Source organism: Primulina tabacum, chromosome 4 (genome assembly GCF_025594145.1).
Source record: "Primulina tabacum isolate GXHZ01 chromosome 4, ASM2559414v2, whole genome shotgun sequence".
NCBI lineage: Eukaryota > Viridiplantae > Streptophyta > Magnoliopsida > Lamiales > Gesneriaceae > Primulina > Primulina tabacum.
The window spans coordinates 5,341,414-5,360,070 of record NC_134553.1 but is presented as its reverse complement, the minus strand read 5'-3'; the positions used below and the strand labels follow the sequence as shown (position 1 = coordinate 5,360,070).

Genomic DNA, 18,657 nt, shown 5'->3' with positions numbered 1-18,657 from the left:
ATCTAAAATAAATCACATTTTTTATTTTCTCTATTAAACTTCGGATTACATATTTATATAATTTTATCAGATTAAAAGATTGTTCTATGCTTAAATTTATATAGTTTTCTTATAAAATAAAAGCCTTTAATTGGAATATTAAAACTTGTGTGAGACGATCTCATGGGTCGTATTTTGTGAGACAGATCTCTTATTTGGGTCATCCATGAAAAATATTGTTTTTTATGTTAAGAGTATTACTTTTTATTGTGAATATCGATAAAATTGACTATCTCATATATAAATATTCGTGAAATCGTACGTAATATTAGACTTGCATCAATGTATCAAATCAATGATTTGTTTTTACATGTCGATGTATGAGATTGGATAAGTTATGGGAATAGTTTATTGTACATGCAATTTGTGAGGTTGTAATAATACACGACCAGGTGGCTCTATATTGTGGATCGAGCTTGTAATTGTCCGAAACATCACATCGATTTTTCCAAACGATAATATTTTTTAAAAATATAGTCGTCTCATATATTTATATTTGTGAAATAAATAAATTTTAATTATTAATATTTTTGACATAAAAATATTTAAATAAACTATTATTTTGAAAAATATACATCGAAGAAGAGCAATACTAATCTTATCGTGAACAGCTATCCAGTTACTTAAATATGATGTTGCGAACGATTCTTCGGTAAACATGAGATTCAATTATTCATGACCAACTTATACAAGGCTATCTTTTATGAATCGAAAGAAAGAAGAGTGAAAGATAATGGAAAATTACAATTTCAAGTCAGGTAAATTATATGTTTTCGGTTTTGTTAATATAAATTTATTCTCACTACATGAGTTACGTCCCAGATCATCAGTTTTAAATAAGTAACATCCGACGATTTATTGACTCGTGATGAAAAATAAAAAATAAAATTAATGTACGAAAATCAAACATTGTTAAGCTATATTGAACTAAAACTCAAAATAAATCAACTTGCAAGATTAAAATTGAAATTTTCGCCAATAGAAAAACATCAAACTTTGGGTCTCGAATAAAATTCGGGATAATCTCGGTGTAGTCCCTATTGTATAAGGTTTTTCCAAGTTTAGTCCATATTGTTTTTGATCGACCCAAAAACATTTAGTATTTTTCCTCACTTTAGCCAAGTCGAACCCGTCTATATTTCCCCAACTTTGTGGTTTCCTTAACTCAATTAAATTCGAGATAGTACTCCATTTAGTCTTCAATGTTCGTGAATTTTCCCGATTTAGTCCGACCCAAAATAGTCCTCAATTTGCTGTGTATATATTTTAAACGGCTGGATGATTAAATTGAAGGGAAAATACTAAACATCGGGACTAAATACATATTTAATCCAAGCACTTAAATTTATTATTTTCAACATTCAAACCCTTTTCGTGAAGGATTATTCCAAGGTGATCGATATTGAATGCAGCCCACTAGGTAGATGGGGCCAGGCATTGGCGGTTTGATTTCTTGGACAACAACTACACCCGCCACTATTCAAACTCAGTTATTAAAATCATCACACTTTTGTCAAACTAAATATCAACAAAACTTAATTAATGCTTTTCCAACTCAAGATTTTCATCAATAAATGACCTCTGATTAATGTCACAAGATGTGAATAATAACCCGTTTAACTTTATAATATATCGATATTTACACAGTGAGATTTCGATAAATTGAATTTTTATATTAATTTTGACAAAAATTTGTGTGAGACTGTCTCATGGATTGTACTTTGTGATACAAATCTCTTATTTGGGTCATCTATGAAAAAATATTAATTTTTATGCCAAGAGTATTCTTTTTATTGTAAATATCGGTAGGGTTGATCCGTCTCACAGATAAAGATTCGCGAGATCGTCTCACAGGACTCCTGCTCGTTAATTTTTCGATTTGATATATAAATATCAATGTACATCTAGTAGGTAGCTTTTAGCCAAACTTGCGTAGGGATTAAACAATATATAGAGAGAGGTGAGGCTGTTAGGCCAACGGTTGTGTGGTTATCTTCCAAATCCGACTCTCTTGGAATCAAAGCAAAGCCGTTGGATTCTTGGTCACCATCCCAGCTTCACTGACTCAAACTCTTCACCTTCTGCAGCCATCGATCGAATCCTTTTTAATCACGCCTCGTATCCTCATCACACCATATTCGATCTTTATGGGGATTCTCGACTTTTTTTATTTCAGGTGAATCTTGAATTCAGAGGGTGGGTTGGTTTTGTTTTTGGGAAAGATGAACTCGAGATATTTTCTGACAGCGGATTCACCATGCAATATTGGGAACTCAGTTGCCGTTTCATCGGTTCTGCAAACGGGTGAAGAGAGATCAGCTGCTACGGCCACTCCACGCATCCGGCCTTCTCGGATTTCGTCGGCCCCTCCTATATTGATCAAGTTAGCTATGAAGATATCGAGAGCAAGGTGGTACAGTTTCTTGAGAAGAGTGTTCCATTACCAAAACGGGTCGGGCTCGGACCTCGGCCCTAACCCATTAAACTCCGGGAGATGGATGCTGCTAGAGTTTGTTTGTTTGGTAGTTCAAATTAGTGTCACTGTATATACTTTGATCGTTTCCAAAGGGGAAAACCCGGTTTGGCCCATGAGGATATGGGTTTCGGGCTATGCTTTCGTGTGTTTTATTAGTATTGTTCTGCTCCACTGGCGTTATCGGGTCGTTTTCACGTTTCAAGGTGATCCGAATTCGAATTTCTCTGATGTTGAGCAGCAGCGAAGCTCCGAAGACTCGAGGTAAATAATTTATTTAATTTGATAAATATTGATGAGATGTGTTAAAAGTAATAATTATGTAAAATAAAATCTTTATTTATATGTTAAAACTATAAATAATAATATATATATATATATTATATTATCTTCATATTGTCTCTTTATCATAAAAAAGTTATTTATTATCATCGTTGACCACTTAGTCATCCTACTGTTTTATTAATTACTCTGCTAAGTGCCTAGTGTTGCCAACTTAACTTATTTATGCTGTCGATAGGTCTTTTGCGTCTCACGATTTTTATTCGTCTGAAGAATCAATTTTATCGTATTTATAACAAAAAAATATTATTTGACCTTAATAGAATATATGTCTCGTAAAATTGATTCGTGAGAGAGTTTTTGTGATTTATGTTATATTAAAATTTTTAATTGGTTTAAAAATTGTCTCGTTGCACTAATTTGCAAATTAAATTTATATAAATTTTGGAATCAAATATTTTTTTACGTGAATATTTTCAAGTAAGCCAACTAAAATACGACTTATCTTTTCATTTAGTATGTAAAAAATCGAACTTGTTATTATGTAATTAATGATAGGACAATATATGATCAGAAACTTGCAGAAATTCAGAACTTGGGTAGAGCTGCTGTTTGCAATATGGTTTGTGATGGGGAACATATGGGTCTTCGACTCACGACTCGGGTCGTATGACGGAGCCCCGAAGCTCCATGTTCTGTGTGTCTCCCTGCTGGCATGGAATGCTGTGAGCTACTCTTTTCCATTCATACTGTTCGTGCTGTTGTGCTGTTGTGTGCCGTTTCTTAGCGGACTCGTAGGCTACAACATCAATACAGCCTCGCTTGATCGAGGCGCCACCGATGACCAGATCGCCGGCTTACCCTGCTGGAAATACAGGGAAGATAATGTTGGACTTGGATGCGATTTGGAGCTCGGAGATGAAAATGATCTAGTACGTATCTGTTTGTTTCATCACATGCATTTCCAACATTTTTTTTCTGTAATATTTCATGTTACATTGTTTTGAGATTGGAACTTGTACCTAACTCAACCCCAAAAGCTAGCTCAAAATTAAAGAGAAGAGGATTGTCCAAGATCATATATACAACTCCCAGGTATTTTATCCAACATGTTAGTTGTGTCCCACATCAGTTGGATAAAATACCTGAAAGTTGTATATATGGTCTTGGACAATCCTCCCTCCTTGAACTAGCTTTTGAGGTCGAGTTAAGTCCAAATTCCGATCTTAACACACTGATCATTAATAGACACAATTCATCGTATTTTAAAAATGGTTTTTTCCCAAAAAGTTGTACTTGAAATTGATTGTGTTTTTTTTTTGACATGGACAGGAATGCTGCATTTGTCTGGCAAAGTATAGGGAGAAGGAAGAGATGAGAGACTTGCCATGTAATCATATTTTTCACCGAAGGTGTGTTGATCAATGGCTCAAGATCATCTCTTGTTGTCCTCTTTGTAAGCAACAAATTAAATAAAATAAATAGATAAATAAAATGAAATGTACCATAAATTTAATTTTATTTTCTCTTTTCTTTTTTCATGTGAAATGGAAGATATAGATACTTTTCGTATATCTATCTATTTATACACGATGCGGACTTTGACGTATCTCTTGAGAATATATGCACACAAACAGAGATTTATATTTTTCTACTTGGGTTTCCTATTTAGATGATCAAACAGAATGGTTCCGTTTAGACAATTATTTTACAAAAAAAAATAATAAAATGTTTTAAAAGTTATTTTAAGAATAAATATGTGTTCAGATAACTATTCGATAAAAACTTTTTATAGTTCTGTTAATATAAATACTTGATTTTTCTATTTTCATTCTCAGGATTCAACTTATTTATGAATTTCTTATCGAGAGATCAATTTTTTAAAAAATATTTTCATAAATTTTTTACTAAAATCTTGTCCAAACACATATTTCAAGAGTATTTGTACAAACAAAGCCTATATCTTTAAAATATTATACCTAGATATAAAATTTTTTCATTTATATTTTAAAATAATAGTAAATATATATATATTTTTTCCTTTTTTGGGTACAGAACACAATGAAGCGTTGTTTTAGGACGTTAAAAAGTTAAAATTTAAAATATTATATAGATCTAAAATATTATTTTATTAAAAATAATATCATTTTCACATGCTTCAGTATGAATTAGTAAAAACATCTGTGCTAAAATTTTACTATAATCATCTGTGCTATCTTATTAAGTGTGAGGATATGATAATAACTACTTAGAGAGGACATCAACTTTTTTTTCCCAATTTTACCCATATATTATACTAATATTACATTTTTGTTTTTTGTTTTAAATTTCACGCACACTTTTATTTTTATTTTTAATTTTATTTATTTCAACCATTCAAATATCAATTTAGTCTCTCCATAATTTGTAAAATTTCACTTTAATCCATCGATGATGATAAAAAAGATCGTACACACACGCATTGCGTGTGCAGAGTAACTAGTTACAAGAAATGTTAATAACTACTTAGAGAGGACACCATCTTTTTTTTTTTCCAATTTTACCCTTATATGATACTAATATTACACTTTTTTTTGTTTTTTTTTTTAATTTCAACACACAATCTTCCAATTTTACCCTTGTATGATATTAATATTACACTTTTGTTTTTTGTTTTTGTTTTCAATTTCAACACATACTTTTATTTTTATTTTTTTTATTTCAACAATTCAAATATCAATTTAATCTCTCCATAATTTGCCAAATTTCATTTTAGTTTATCGATAATGATAAAAAAAATTGTACACACGCGTAGCGTGTGCAGAGTAACTAGTCATAATTAAACTAGCACAACTCAATTGTAATTTAATAATAATAAATGAGTATGTCTTTTTTGATACAATCTCATGAATCTTTATCTGTGAGACGGGTTAATCCTACCGATTTTCACAATAAAAAGTAATATTCTTAACATAAAAAGTAAAATTTTTTCATGGATGACCCAAATAAGAGACTCATCTCACATAATACGATCCGTGAGACCGTCTCACACAATTTTTTAACATAACAAATAATATAGCAGTAGAAGGGTGCGGATCGGGTCCGGGTCAAACAGGATTAATAAACCAAAATGTCACGTGCGAAGCACGCTGTGGTAACCTCCACACGAGCTTTCTTTTTGTATACGCGTCTGATTTCACTCGCTCCTCTCTCTTCTCTCGTTTCCTCCATCCCTAACAGCTCCTTCCGCTGCTCCTCCAATTTGATTCCAGATAAAGTTTGTAGCTTTAATATTCTTTTTTTTTGGTATTAAGGATTTTTGTTTGCTCAATTTAGTTTATTTGAAGATTCCGAAACTGTTGATGTGTTATTTTTCGAGTAAAAAAACGATGATCCACCTATATTTTCCTCTAGTTTGTTGATATTTGCTAAATATTGATCTGGAAATATATCATGTGGATTCAGGGTGTGAACAATCGAGACACTTGAACACCTTAAATGTCCAGGAAACCTAATTTTGTATAATTCAACCGGTTCTTTATTTAATAATTAATATAATATTGTAGTTACCTACATGACTTTGTTGAAAGGTGTGAATGTTTTAAATGTAAGGTTTAACTGCGTAGCATGATTGTATTCTCTAGTACATGTTAATGGCAAAAGATTTTCCTCTTTGCTGTATCCATAAATGTGAGCTGTTTTTTGGTTGGTTTGCTATTTTTTGTTATCTGAGGCCTTCCCTTGTTTCTTGCTATATTGGTTGAAACTTTTGATTATGTGTTTGGGCTATCTCATAATGCAAACCAATTTCATAGATGAAAATTATGTTTTTTTGGAACTAATCTTACACCATGATGCTTCGTCGGTACATGGCTCCTTACCTTGTTGAACAACATAAATTGATTTATTCTTTCTCAGTCATAGTTTTACCGTTTTTTCAGGCGACATTTTTTCTCAGTGTCGAGATGTCTTTAAGTACTACTTTCGCCAGCACTGTTACAACTCTATCCATTGGTATGTTATGTCATCTCAGAGCACTTAAATTATTCAGATTTATTCATAACATTTCCTCAAATACCGTCGAGTAGTCTACCTCAGCATTATTCAGATCTGTTTTCATGCATTTAAATGCCTGTGAACAATGTGAAATGAGCCATACTTGAGAGCGCACATACACTTAATGGTTAATGCTTTTGAAGTACATTTTCACAGCAAGATCAGAAGATCAATGTCTGAAGCAAAAGAAGAAGGTCGGTTTCATTCCAATTGGGCTTAAACCACTCCAATTGCGGTTTCAGCCCTTCCAAAGCAGAGAAAGTGCTGCACATGCTTTTCGAGTAAAACACGCTGCCATATGTGCTGCTTCCCTGGTAATTATGTTGTACTTGTGCTTGAGATCACATTTACTTTTTGCCAATTATTTTGTAACGATGACTTTAAGATAGGGTCTTCTCTTTTTATTGAATCTTTATGTTTGGCACTAAGAGTTTCCTTTTTGAAACAATCATCAGACTGTAGAAAAGATGCACTATTCTTGGTGAAGATTAACATATAAGGTTTAGTTTCTTTTGAGTCTATCAAGTGGTTGCGGCGATGCTGAGAGAGGAAAATATGTTTCACAGGATAGTTCTATGATCACAACTTGTATATTTATTTCCAAGTTGAGGGACTTTTCCAAAAACTTCAGGTGCACTTTTAAGTCCATAATAAAACAAGTGAGATTTCTTGTAGGATGTCATGAACCTGTTTCTTGCATCCTAGCACTTGTACTTCTGGGAACTTGTTGAGGATATTTGAAACTTGAAGCGTTATTTTGGAAGTACAGCCTTCAAATATGTACTGATTGCTTATCTTAAACTGCAGAGTGCCACTTGTGCCGCAGAGCAGACTCAGACTGTTACCAGGCAATCGTCTACGATTACTGTTGCACCTATTCAAGGTAATACCCGCCTTTTTCATTCTTTATTCTTTTATTTATGATTTGGAGTTAGATTTTTGTTTCTTTCTTGCTTCTCATCTTAACCTTTGAAGCCATTCTTTGGACATGCACTCTTTCTTCTGTGTAAACGAGTCCCACATTCCCTTCAAGGTATTTGAATTTTGAAGTGATCTTGTAATGGATTCCAGGGAAAGAGAAATCTCCAGAACTTGATGATGGTGGAACAGGATTTCCACCGCGTGATGACGGCGGCGGCGGCGGCGGCGGCGGCGGCGGCGGAGGGCACTGGTCTGGGGGATTTTTCTTTTTCGGCTTCCTTGCTTTCTTGGGCTTCTTGAAGGACCAAGAAAGCGATGGACCTTATCGAGAAGAAAGGAGGAGACGAGGGGATTATTGATTATGATAATTACCAAATATCTTGTGTTATGTTTCCATTTGCGTTAAGACTTGAAAACATAATACATACATTATACCTTGAGATAGTTTTTTGATAGATTAGGTTGTAAGTGAGAGATATAACCCCTTGAATACGTGCTAAAAAAATCAATAACGTTAATTGGCTCGATTCTGATCCAGATTTGTACCCTTAATCGGTTAAAAGAAAATGAAATTTAATTCATATTTGCATGTGATTGCAATTATTTAATAAAATTAAATGACTTAATGAAGCAGGAACGTAAAATTTAGATATTTGTTGATTTTATGAACAATCACCAAGGGTGAACCAAACGGCGATTATACACCTGAAACCTTTTTAAAAAATGTTCATTTATAGATGCAAGGATTTGATAAATCGGTTAGTTATTGAACACTATTAAACTGCTAATTATATCGAGTAGTTAGGTCAATAATTTTGATATTTGCGTTAATTGATTTGATTTTAGTTTTTTTTTAACAGCATACGATGATCGTGGCCACATTTTTTTTTGTCAGCATGACTTTTCACTCTGACATAATCTATCAACGGTTCCAAATTTTATCAGAAGCAACCATATAAGAGTACAACTCGATGTATTGCCACTCGATTCTTGATAAGATTAATTCCATCAGAATCAAAATGATCACGTGATGGTTTTCAAAACTCATGTAGCAAAATAGTTCCTGCTTCAATATGGTTGCAGGTAAAGGTGGGGGAAAAAAAATTAGTAGCAAGCTACCCCTACAACTTTAAAAAAAAAACATTACTTTATTAGAACAAAAATTGAAAAAAATAAAATTAAATTAAATTATCGAACATCATTCTGGAGCTTTAAACTACAACTCTAATCATTCTTTCCGAACTTCCACAAACAAAGATTATAATTGTAGTTCGCTTCCCAAAGGAAGCCAATCCAAGAAGTATGTCGGACATTAGCCAACAAAATTAGCCACTTTGTTTCCATCCAAATACGTGTTATAGCTACCTATTCTCAGATCCTACGCACAAACAGAGATTGTGCATGAAAAACATAGAAATCACATTCATTCCTCTATGAATTATTACCTATTCTCAGATCCTACAACTGGAGACTACACAGTATGATTGGGTTGTCGACGATGGCAAAACTTGCACTCTTGTTGGCTACCATCAGATCCTGTATGCATCTGTGTACTGATAGTGGTTAACAGAAAATGCTTCAAAGCTCTCTCGAATCATACCCATTCGAGATATTTGCAATATATGGAGAGACTAAACCATATAACACAAACAAAAAGAGCTGGACCTTTTGCAACCATACAGAGTATTCCAGTCACCTTTCCAAAAATTGCCAGTCCCCACACACTTTGTTTCAGCCTTCTAATGCTTTGGCTTATTCCAGGTTGTTTCAGATGTCACCGCATTTCCATAATAAACTTTCTTTGAAGAATCATCCCAGTAAGCCTGCAAAAACAAGGAACAGGTGGCCTCGGCAATATTTTCAGCAGTTAAAAAGGATCAGTTATTAAATAGTTAAGACTTATTGTTAGAAAGTATCGTAAAACACTTTCATCATTTCATCCTCCTCCCACAAACAGAAGTGAGAAGGGGAATTACAATTAATTTCTCTCGAAACACAATTTCCAGGTTGAGACTTTACATATAGATCCACCAGTGTCGTGGCTTAGCGATAGCTCCAATAACTTAAAAGCAGCTCCCACAAACGTGACATTTTTCCAGCCTAGCATTTAACCACTAGTGTTACCTTGTGCCCTGATTCGACACAATTTTAACATGCTTTGGGTCTAAGGAACTAATTTGCGTTCTGTTTCAATATGCCAGAAAGCTCTCTGCACTTTCTAAACAAAGTAATGTATTGAATCGAGATTATGAGTTGGGACCAAAAGAATATCTCAAGCAATTGGAGGAAAAATCAAAGAGCGACTTGACTGAAATATGGGATCAATTCATACAGGGTAGAAGATATCAGAAGAAATGAGTGAAAATAATCTCAACTTTTTTAAAGAGATTTTTTGCATGGACGAGACTGTTTGTTATTAAAAAATATAGCAAATCAGCATATGCGATTCTTACTTTTCATCAGATCAGAGCATCATGCATTTTAATGAAACTAATTATTCACATCCTTCCATGACATTGCATGAGACACAGTCATCAACTTAGTGTTGTATTTCCTATACGAGAATAAAAGAAGCTAAATAATACCTGCCACCCAGATGGAAGATCTCTTGAAAGTTCAACAAGATTGGGTTCTTCAGGTCCAGTAGGTTTTGAAACATTGTGTTCAGTTTCTTTCATTTGTTGGGCTCTCTTCCGCTTCACCCTTTCTCGCCTGTAACATAACATGCCAGTCGCCACATCTTTTACACTAAGGGGATCGATAACAGGGGTGTAAATGAACCGAGCCAGTTTGCGAGTTTTTCGAGTCAGCTCGAAAAATATTTGATTCGTACTCAATATAATCAAATTTGAGCCAAATTTGACCCCAAATTATATTGTTTACTAGTTCACGTGCAACTCACAAGCTTTAATATTTTATTAAAATAAAATAATTATATGTTAAATAAATATTTTTCGAGTTTTTTATTATCGAATAGCTCGTGAACATCCTCAAATATTTTCAACCGAGCTCGAACTTGAGCCTTGATTCGACGAAAATATAAAGTTTTCGGATTTCAAATCGAACTCGAGCTCGAATTTGAGCTTTCAAATTTTGGCGATATTCAGCTCGATTCGATTTGTTTACACCTAGAGTCCTCGATGAGGTAACCACTTAATTTTTACACAGGGTGACTCTAATCCCACGTTCATGGGAACTCATGTATTAGACAGGGGCTACGTAGGGAGGATTCAAGCCTCAAGGTGTGCTCGAGAAACACAAGGAAAGGTCAAAACACACCGTATGAGGGTATTACAGCAGAATAAGGCCAACAATCAACTACACAAGCTTAATTTTAAATTTTGATCTACAGTCAGAAAGTTACCAATCACCACCCAGTGGCTGAAAATTAGCATTCTCTTTCGCCTCCCCACTGGCAATCTGCTGGGCTTGCCACTCCTGAAAAAAGAAAACAGTCAAAGAAACAGGGGAAGAAAGCCCAATTTAATGATAATAGAAACATCACTGGAAGTCTGAAATTTCTGTACCTCAATTTCTCGTTGCCGTTTCCTCTCTAACATTTCATAAACGTTTTCAGGTTCTTCTTCCTCTTCATGCAACTCTTCTTTTGCAGCTTTCCACTGAGAATAGAAGGGATACACTCAATTTTGTATTTCAAGGTAAAAAAAAAAACTAAGATAATTAAAAATAGATGAGTCAGTACCTTGTCCACCAAGCTGGAAACTTTCTTATTAGATCTCAATGTGGATACCATAGCAACATTTCTCTTTTTACTACGTGAAACTGGAAAGGTGGAAAAACCTAAAAATCAGGTGTCTTGAATCATTTTTAAAATCAAATCATGTGGCGCTGAAAGTCGGACTATATATAAAGTTTAATCACGAGTGTTTTCAGATGCAATGATATGTTATGCTTGATGTTTGATATGTCTTAAATGCAATACCTAGCACATAAGTTTACATTATCACACAATAATTATCTTGCTAGTTCCTATAAATTAATATCAGTACGTGCCACATTCATTAACTTTAACCATCGTGAACACAAAGAACACTTTAACAATTATTACCCTTGGATTGAACCTTGGAACTTGCAGCAGCAGCAGAAACCAAAGTTGGAGTATCAGAGGCTGACAAACCATTAGCACCATGGCTCGTGGAACTAGTTGATTGAGATCCATGGCTTGTGGAAGTAGTTGATTGAGATTCAATAGCAAGTTGAGCATCCAAGAACTCTGCCTCCTTTACGGACCCTTGACCATACTTGACAACACTAGGATTAGCTTTTGAAAATAAATCACAGGCAGTTTCTGCATGGGAACCTAACGAACATGTAGCATCAATGTCTCTGTTTGTGAGAACGGTTTCACTTTGAATCCTTGAAGACTCCACAGCTGCACCACTCACCAATGAAGGATGATTTAGACTGCCATTTTGAAGGCCGTAATATGAACTAGGTTCTCCAGGGTTGCCTACCAAAGGAGTAACTGCATAGATATTCGAAACTGGTTCGTAATAAGGTGTTATATGGGAAGCAGAAACTTGCACTCCCTCAGGATGGGAATACAGAGTGGCGCCAGAAATTTCAGTGTTTGATTGCCCAAAATAATCAAGATTTGAGGAAGGATATGCCAGCACATAGTGCTCTGAATAAGGCAAAGAATGGACGGACTCGAAATGTGATGGTGGAGGATAAGATGTTTCTGGAGGCTCGTCAGGCGGTGGTGGGGGAAAAGGATAGTCATCAGGTGGTGGAGGGGGGAAAGGTTCATTATCAGGAGGTGGAGGGGGGCAAGGTCCGTTTTCAAGAGACAGTTGATGAATCCAACTTGTGGCAGGTGGTTGTACACTAAACATTTGCCCCTGCAGCAATGGCTCGTGGACTGCAGGTGGATGTTGTAGATTTGATTGTTCGTGGGATAGGATATCATAACGAGCACCTGATGCACCTCCAATAGATGATTTCAGTGAAGCAGATGTGTCCTCAACTTCCATGTCCACATCCATGTCTACCTCTTCTCCACAATAAACAACAGATTTGGCTATTATTTCACTATGCACTTCAAGACCAATGATTTCATCCTTTCCTTCAGTCTCAGTATTAGAACACGTGATGGGATTAACCACCGAAGACACAAGTCCAGTTGTGGTGGCAAGATCACTATAAGCTTCAATATGTGACTTCTCAAAAGTAGAATCAGGATGATTTGATTCTTTAGCAGCCTGACATGGTCCCTTCTTTTCATTTGAATCAACTTTGAAGGCTTCTTGTGATTTAACAGTAGCTTCATATTCACCTATAGGAGCAGAACCATATTGCCGAATAGCATCATCTATGGCTGCATCAAGTCGTTTTAACTGTTCCTCAGTATACAACCAAAATTGAAGTAAGGCTGATCCATGAGATGCTAAAGTCATAATGTCCGAGAGTCTGATCTCAACTTCCAATTTGTATTTTAATTTAATATCTTGCCATTGCATATTCCAATTCAAACTGAATTGAACAGATAGAGAAGAATCAGTTAAGTAAACTAAATGAAAGCGGTAAACTCACTTTATTAACTGGATATAGAAAACTAAAGAATCTGCATGGCTTAGTCTTCATTTTCATAAAAAAAAAGGGCACACTCAGTGATAATTGGAACGGAAATGAAGATTGGACAGCTAAACTTGTACCTTTCCAAAGAGTTCAATCGCTCTAACAGGATGTCACAATGCTTTAACAGATGCGCAGAAAAATGAGTCCCTGATTTGCAGTCTACAGAAAGTAAATTGCAGTTATATTTAGCATCATTAACTACTGGAGCATCATCAAGCAAAGAAGTTCGACAATTTTGACAGGCATCTGTATTTCCTATTTCATTACCAAGAGAATCACCCTTGGATCCTTCCTCAAATCCATCTGCTTCTGCCCCTTTACTAGAATTACCACTAGTTTTGTAAATGGCCTCAGAACCTTCTTTAAGTTTCTCAAACGTGGCATCTTCTTGTTCTACATCCACAGATGTTCCTGATGTATCACCAACAGTTTTCTCTGGATGACTCACAACAGCGGCCTGAGCCAAAACGTCAGGTACTTCCCATGAAGTTTCACCAGTTAAAATATTCCAATAATAATATTGACTACTCTCTTCATGCAACACCTTTTTCCAGCTTGAACTCTCGTCTCCAACTTGTTCACTGTGTATTGCAGCATGTATACCTTCTTCAATCGACTTCGTTTCTCTGTGCAAATCATCAGTATAACTAAATGAAGTGCCTCCTTTCCCAAATTTTTGCAAAAGATCCTGCGACACAGAGTCGTCATTATCCATCTCAAGCTGTTTCACCACTTGAACAGAAAGATCATTCACATCATCAGTTCCAATATCTTCAGTTGTTTCTTCACCAATGCCTTTTGTCTGTAAAAAATATCAACATAAATTTAGGGCAACCAGCAATAAAGGAGTTAAAGATAACAAAAATTGACATCCATGAAATGAAAAAGGTGAAAGTAGTATAGAAAATCCCACAACTGAAATTTCAAGTGCCAGCAATCAGCTTGTGCCTCAGGATATCAGGACATGCAATCAATTATCAGTGCTGAATGTGACAAGACACTGAGGAAACAATGCATACCTTGGCAAGCCACTTCTCCGGCAGTGCGTATATATTAAAGTTAACAAAGTGTACACAATGGGGCCAAACCTCAAAGGTGTGAGGTGATAGTTATTCCTTTTTGCTAACAGACTAATGATTTTTTGTTATCTTACTATTTAAGAGTCGTAAGTACATATTCACTTATATATGATGACTAGTTATCAGAATATTTAGATGTTTGCATATTATCACTTGGTGCGCTCCCCTTCAGCAAAGCGCATTCCTCGCCTTGCCCCCAGATCTACGCCGCAGCACAAACATCACATTTGAGAGTAAACAATAGAACATACGTAAAGTTCAGAAATCTACAAAGTCATTAAAATGTAAAGCAGGTTCTCCATCTATATATGAATAGCCGGTTTAAAAGTAAACTCTAAAATTTGGATCATCTGCTTCTGGGGGTGCATATGCTTCTATGGTTGTCCACAAGTTGGTTGATTGAGCAAAACCGGAACACATAACAGAATCGAGCCAAAAAAAATCAGCTTGTTTTCCAGTAGTCTTTCAGTTCGGTTTTTGGTTTGATTTCAACATTTGATGCTGATTAATCGAACTGTACTGAACAACACAATTTTTAAGTAAAACATGAAACAGTTAAGCACCATTATTATTTAAATAATGAAATCAGGAAAATATTATGTCATTATATCTTCAACAACTTAAACTTAAATATCTAGCTCTAGAATAAAATAAAGGGATAGTCTTTTGACTGTTTAATACTCTGGGTTTGATAGAACTTTCACTTCATAACCAAACAAAATTATTTCATTTGGCATCCATTTTGGTAAATCTCATAACCAAAGTCTCGGTTCAACTCAGTTCAATCATACTGAAGAAGCATTGCTACATGCTTCAAAGGTTTCAAAGTCTGCCTGGTTCTGCAAATAACACAGCAGACAATAGAAGCCAATGCTAGTAAACTCACCGTGTCATCAACCTCATAAGATGGGTCCTTGGCAGCACCAGCATCTTGACCTTCGCTCAGAAGTTCATCCACGTCATCATCACTGTATTGCTCGAGAAGCATAAGAGGATTATTTAGCTGTGGACCTGCAGACAAACCACCATACAGTCAAATGCCACGGAAATTTCAAAATGCCTGATAGCTGTAGCAACAAATGGTACTATTTAAAAGAACAATCATTCAAAACACTGGTTAACAGCCAATTTAAAAGAGGCCAAAGGTTTAGGCATTCTGCAAAACCACCCCACCTGTAGAAAGTGGAATGCATCAGCATCGCCCAAAAGCAAATAAAGCCAAAGACATACGAACCAATATGGAAAAAGTTCCTTCTCTGATCTTCAGACCACCTTTGATGCCGCCAAAATAAGAGACTGACAAGTCGATAGTTAACAGAATAATGCACTGTGGCAGGGAGGAGATGTAGGCTGATAACCATTTGATTGTTCCCAATGCCACAGCCATCCTACAGTCTGAGAACAACAATTTTTGGGGGTGCTAATAACAAATCTTGTAGCAAAAATACTGTTTATTTTTCCACCAATATTAAGTGTTCACATCATATGTCTCTACAAAGAGCAGTCCTTGAAGAAAACTGATGGAACCCACCTGAGGACGAGGGTGAATCAGGTAACTCGGCCTGAGTTCTGGTGTCACTGTCCCCTCCAAGTTCGTCCTGGGCAGAGGAGCCACCCAAATCTCCTAATAAATGGCAATAAACGTATGTAAGTAACAATCAGGCCAAATTAAAATGTTCCATACAGATGCTGACATGAATAAATCAAATAACTGTTTTATAAAACAGCATAATACCGAAAAAGAGATACCGGAATTGAAGGAGGTCAACTGGGAGAAATAATATCAACTAATCATTGTTTTCAGCTAAGGTTCAATTGGATATATAATTGTGATCCATTCAGCACCGAATTTTCAATGTCTAGGATTGTTCGGAAGCGTGACTAGATGATTTTCTCAACCAATTCCACCCGACTACATTCCGCAAACAATCAAAGTATTTAGCATGAAGATATCAAACATAACTTATACACCTTGCATTGACGAAAAACAGCAGCCCAGGACCCCAAAATCGTAAATTTAAATAATCATACAATTACCCATACCGGATGGTTCCACACACAAATCAAGCTTAACTCTGCGACCAGCGGCGCTTATGGCGGCAAGTCGACGCTCCTTTCGCCTCCCCATCGATCTAGAATCCGAAAATTTTCACAAACAAAAACTCTATACGCCAGCGGATTGATTATCTAATTGAAGCCCTAAGCCCTGAACGCTTTATTGCTCATTATTAATTATTTAAAAAAAAAGTTAAAGTCTCTTGCCTTTCTCCTTGATTCGTCCATATTTATAGAATCGATACCCTGATGGACTTGATTTGGACTGCATGATCCACAGGCCTAGGCCCATTTTGTTTATGGATCAATGCTCTTTGTTTACATGAATCGGCCCATCTACGAGCCTTCACCAGAAGATATTTTGTCTGGAGATTCCAGACTGAACTACCGAATCAAACTACACAATTTGGGTTAGCTTTTACCTTTTAGATCATTTAATTTTAGTTTTAATTTGGATTAACTTTTGGCTTGATATTTACCATATCTCACTTATAAAGATAACATGGTGCCGTCTTAAGTAGTGTTTGAGAGAGTTTATAGCTATATTTTAGCGGTATAAAAGTGTTTGAGTGTTTGTGAATGTCAAATTCAGCTTCAGCTTCTATAATTTTTATCCAAAAGCTATAAGTAAGAGTGTTATTTTTTCTTCTGCTTTTTGTTTCGGGTTTAAAATTACGAGTTGATATTTATATCTTTATGATATTTATCATATTAATTTTTTTATTATATTTTATATTTTTATATAGTTTGCATTGTTATAATTTCTTTATACATATTTTGTGTATTTATACAGATTTTGTCATTTTTTATTTGTATTAATCTTATATATAAGTTTTCAAGCATTCGTGTTATACAAAATAAATGAGTTTTGATACAGTATTCATGATATGTTAATAAATATATAAACATATTGTTGATGATGTGAGTACAATTTTATATAGTTTAAGGATGTGATTGTCTGTTTAAAAAAAAAAAAAGGATGTGATTGTCATTTAACTTAAGCTTGTAGCAATTATTCTCCAATCATTCAAAATTTAGTTTGTAAGCTTTAAATTTTTGTCACGAAACGCTTTCTACTATATTTTCTCACTAACTTCAAAATAATTTATAATATAAACACTTTAAAATAAGTAAAAAGTCTCCAAAATGCTTCCTTAGTCTCTTACACAGTTTCTGCAAGATATCTTACAATTCCCTTTAACTTCTTCATCTGCTTACAATTTATAGCCTATGAAAATTGGGTGGGCCTGCTTGCCATTTCGGCCAATTGAACTCACTTATTTTATATGATCAGATGATGTAGCTCAGCAGACCTAAATAATTTTGTTAGATTTGATAGGTCGAGATATTTTCAACTCAATCCTATTTATTTTATGCGACCGATTTGACGAACATAATTGTAATGACTCGAGTTAATTGGCAAAACCTCGATGTACATTTTGGCTTATGAGATGAGAGAATGATATGATATGGATAATAGATTAACATATGTAGACAACATGATAATTTATAATTTAAATCTTTTATAGAACTTTAGCCAACATTTCAGTAAAACAAAAATGTATAATCAACTAACTCTCTAGAGATGTCTATGTTGGTAAAGCTAGTAAAGTAAGTGATTGCTTGGCCAACGATCATGATTTCAATTTCATCTATCAACACTTGTTCAGAAGAACTTGTTGCACATGACTTGTCAATGCGATGTACCTAATTTGTGTGGTTTGCAAACAACTGCATTAGTCATAAGGATAAAATAGGTAAGTCTCTCACACCATAAAAAAATTAATCAACTTAAATCTAATTATTCATATCAAACAAATCACAAAAGTAAGATAGGTCCCACAAATTTAGATTCAATTTAAATATTTTCAATAATCATTGTAATGGTACGATATGAATGTTATCTTTTTTTTTTAAACTATATGAATGTTATCTTAAATACACGTTTAATTTTTTTTGTTAATTAAATCCATTCCGCCAGGTACAAACTTTTGACTTGTTGATTATATATATATATGTATATAAAAAAAAGCCAAAATTGTTTGTTATATTTAATAAATTCTTACCAAAATTTTTATTAAATAAAGAAATAAAAAATTTAAAATTATTTCTTAATATATTTAATAATATTATAATTTTCAATTGAAAATAACAATAAAATGGAATTGTTTTTAA

The 18,657-nt window shown here is 34.5% G+C and overlaps 3 protein-coding genes across 13 annotated transcripts; 2 read left to right on the top strand and 1 right to left on the bottom strand.

Annotated features, from left to right (window-relative positions):
* Window positions 1–1,952: 1,952 nt before the first annotated feature.
* LOC142542739 (E3 ubiquitin-protein ligase At1g63170-like) lies at window positions 1,953–4,446 on the top strand. The gene is made up of 3 exons (XM_075649548.1): window positions 1,953–2,776; window positions 3,369–3,726; window positions 4,127–4,446. Exons 1-3 carry the CDS (start codon window positions 2,262–2,264, stop codon window positions 4,268–4,270), a joined length of 1,017 nt encoding a protein of 338 aa, XP_075505663.1. The 5' UTR covers window positions 1,953–2,261; the 3' UTR covers window positions 4,271–4,446.
* Window positions 4,447–5,933: 1,487 nt separating this feature from the next.
* On the top strand, window positions 5,934–8,331 carry LOC142542738 (uncharacterized). The gene is made up of 5 exons (XM_075649547.1): window positions 5,934–6,050; window positions 6,715–6,787; window positions 6,986–7,143; window positions 7,637–7,712; window positions 7,901–8,331. The coding sequence occupies exons 2-5, from the start codon at window positions 6,739–6,741 to the stop codon at window positions 8,107–8,109; spliced, it is 492 nt and encodes a 163-aa protein (XP_075505662.1). The 5' UTR covers window positions 5,934–6,050; window positions 6,715–6,738; the 3' UTR covers window positions 8,110–8,331.
* An 881-nt stretch (window positions 8,332–9,212) lies between these two features.
* On the bottom strand, window positions 9,213–16,681 carry LOC142542737 (uncharacterized). Of its 11 annotated transcripts, none has more exons than XM_075649540.1 (11): window positions 16,471–16,681; window positions 15,959–16,051; window positions 15,314–15,438; window positions 13,616–14,150; window positions 13,426–13,507; window positions 11,820–13,243; window positions 11,454–11,533; window positions 11,278–11,370; window positions 11,115–11,188; window positions 10,336–10,462; window positions 9,213–9,573 (listed from the first exon to the last, which is right to left on the bottom strand). In XM_075649540.1, the coding sequence occupies exons 1-11, from the start codon at window positions 16,553–16,555 to the stop codon at window positions 9,490–9,492; spliced, it is 2,802 nt and encodes a 933-aa protein (XP_075505655.1). In that variant the 5' UTR covers window positions 16,556–16,681; the 3' UTR covers window positions 9,213–9,489. The 11 variants fall into 11 exon arrangements, with proteins under 11 accessions (XP_075505655.1, XP_075505653.1, XP_075505654.1 ...); XM_075649538.1 differs by adding an exon at window positions 15,662–15,822 and having other exon boundaries at window positions 13,426–14,150; window positions 16,471–16,519; XM_075649539.1 differs by lacking the exon at window positions 16,471–16,681 and adding exons at window positions 15,662–15,822; window positions 16,177–16,464 and having other exon boundaries at window positions 13,426–14,150.
* Window positions 16,682–18,657: the final 1,976 nt, after the last annotated feature.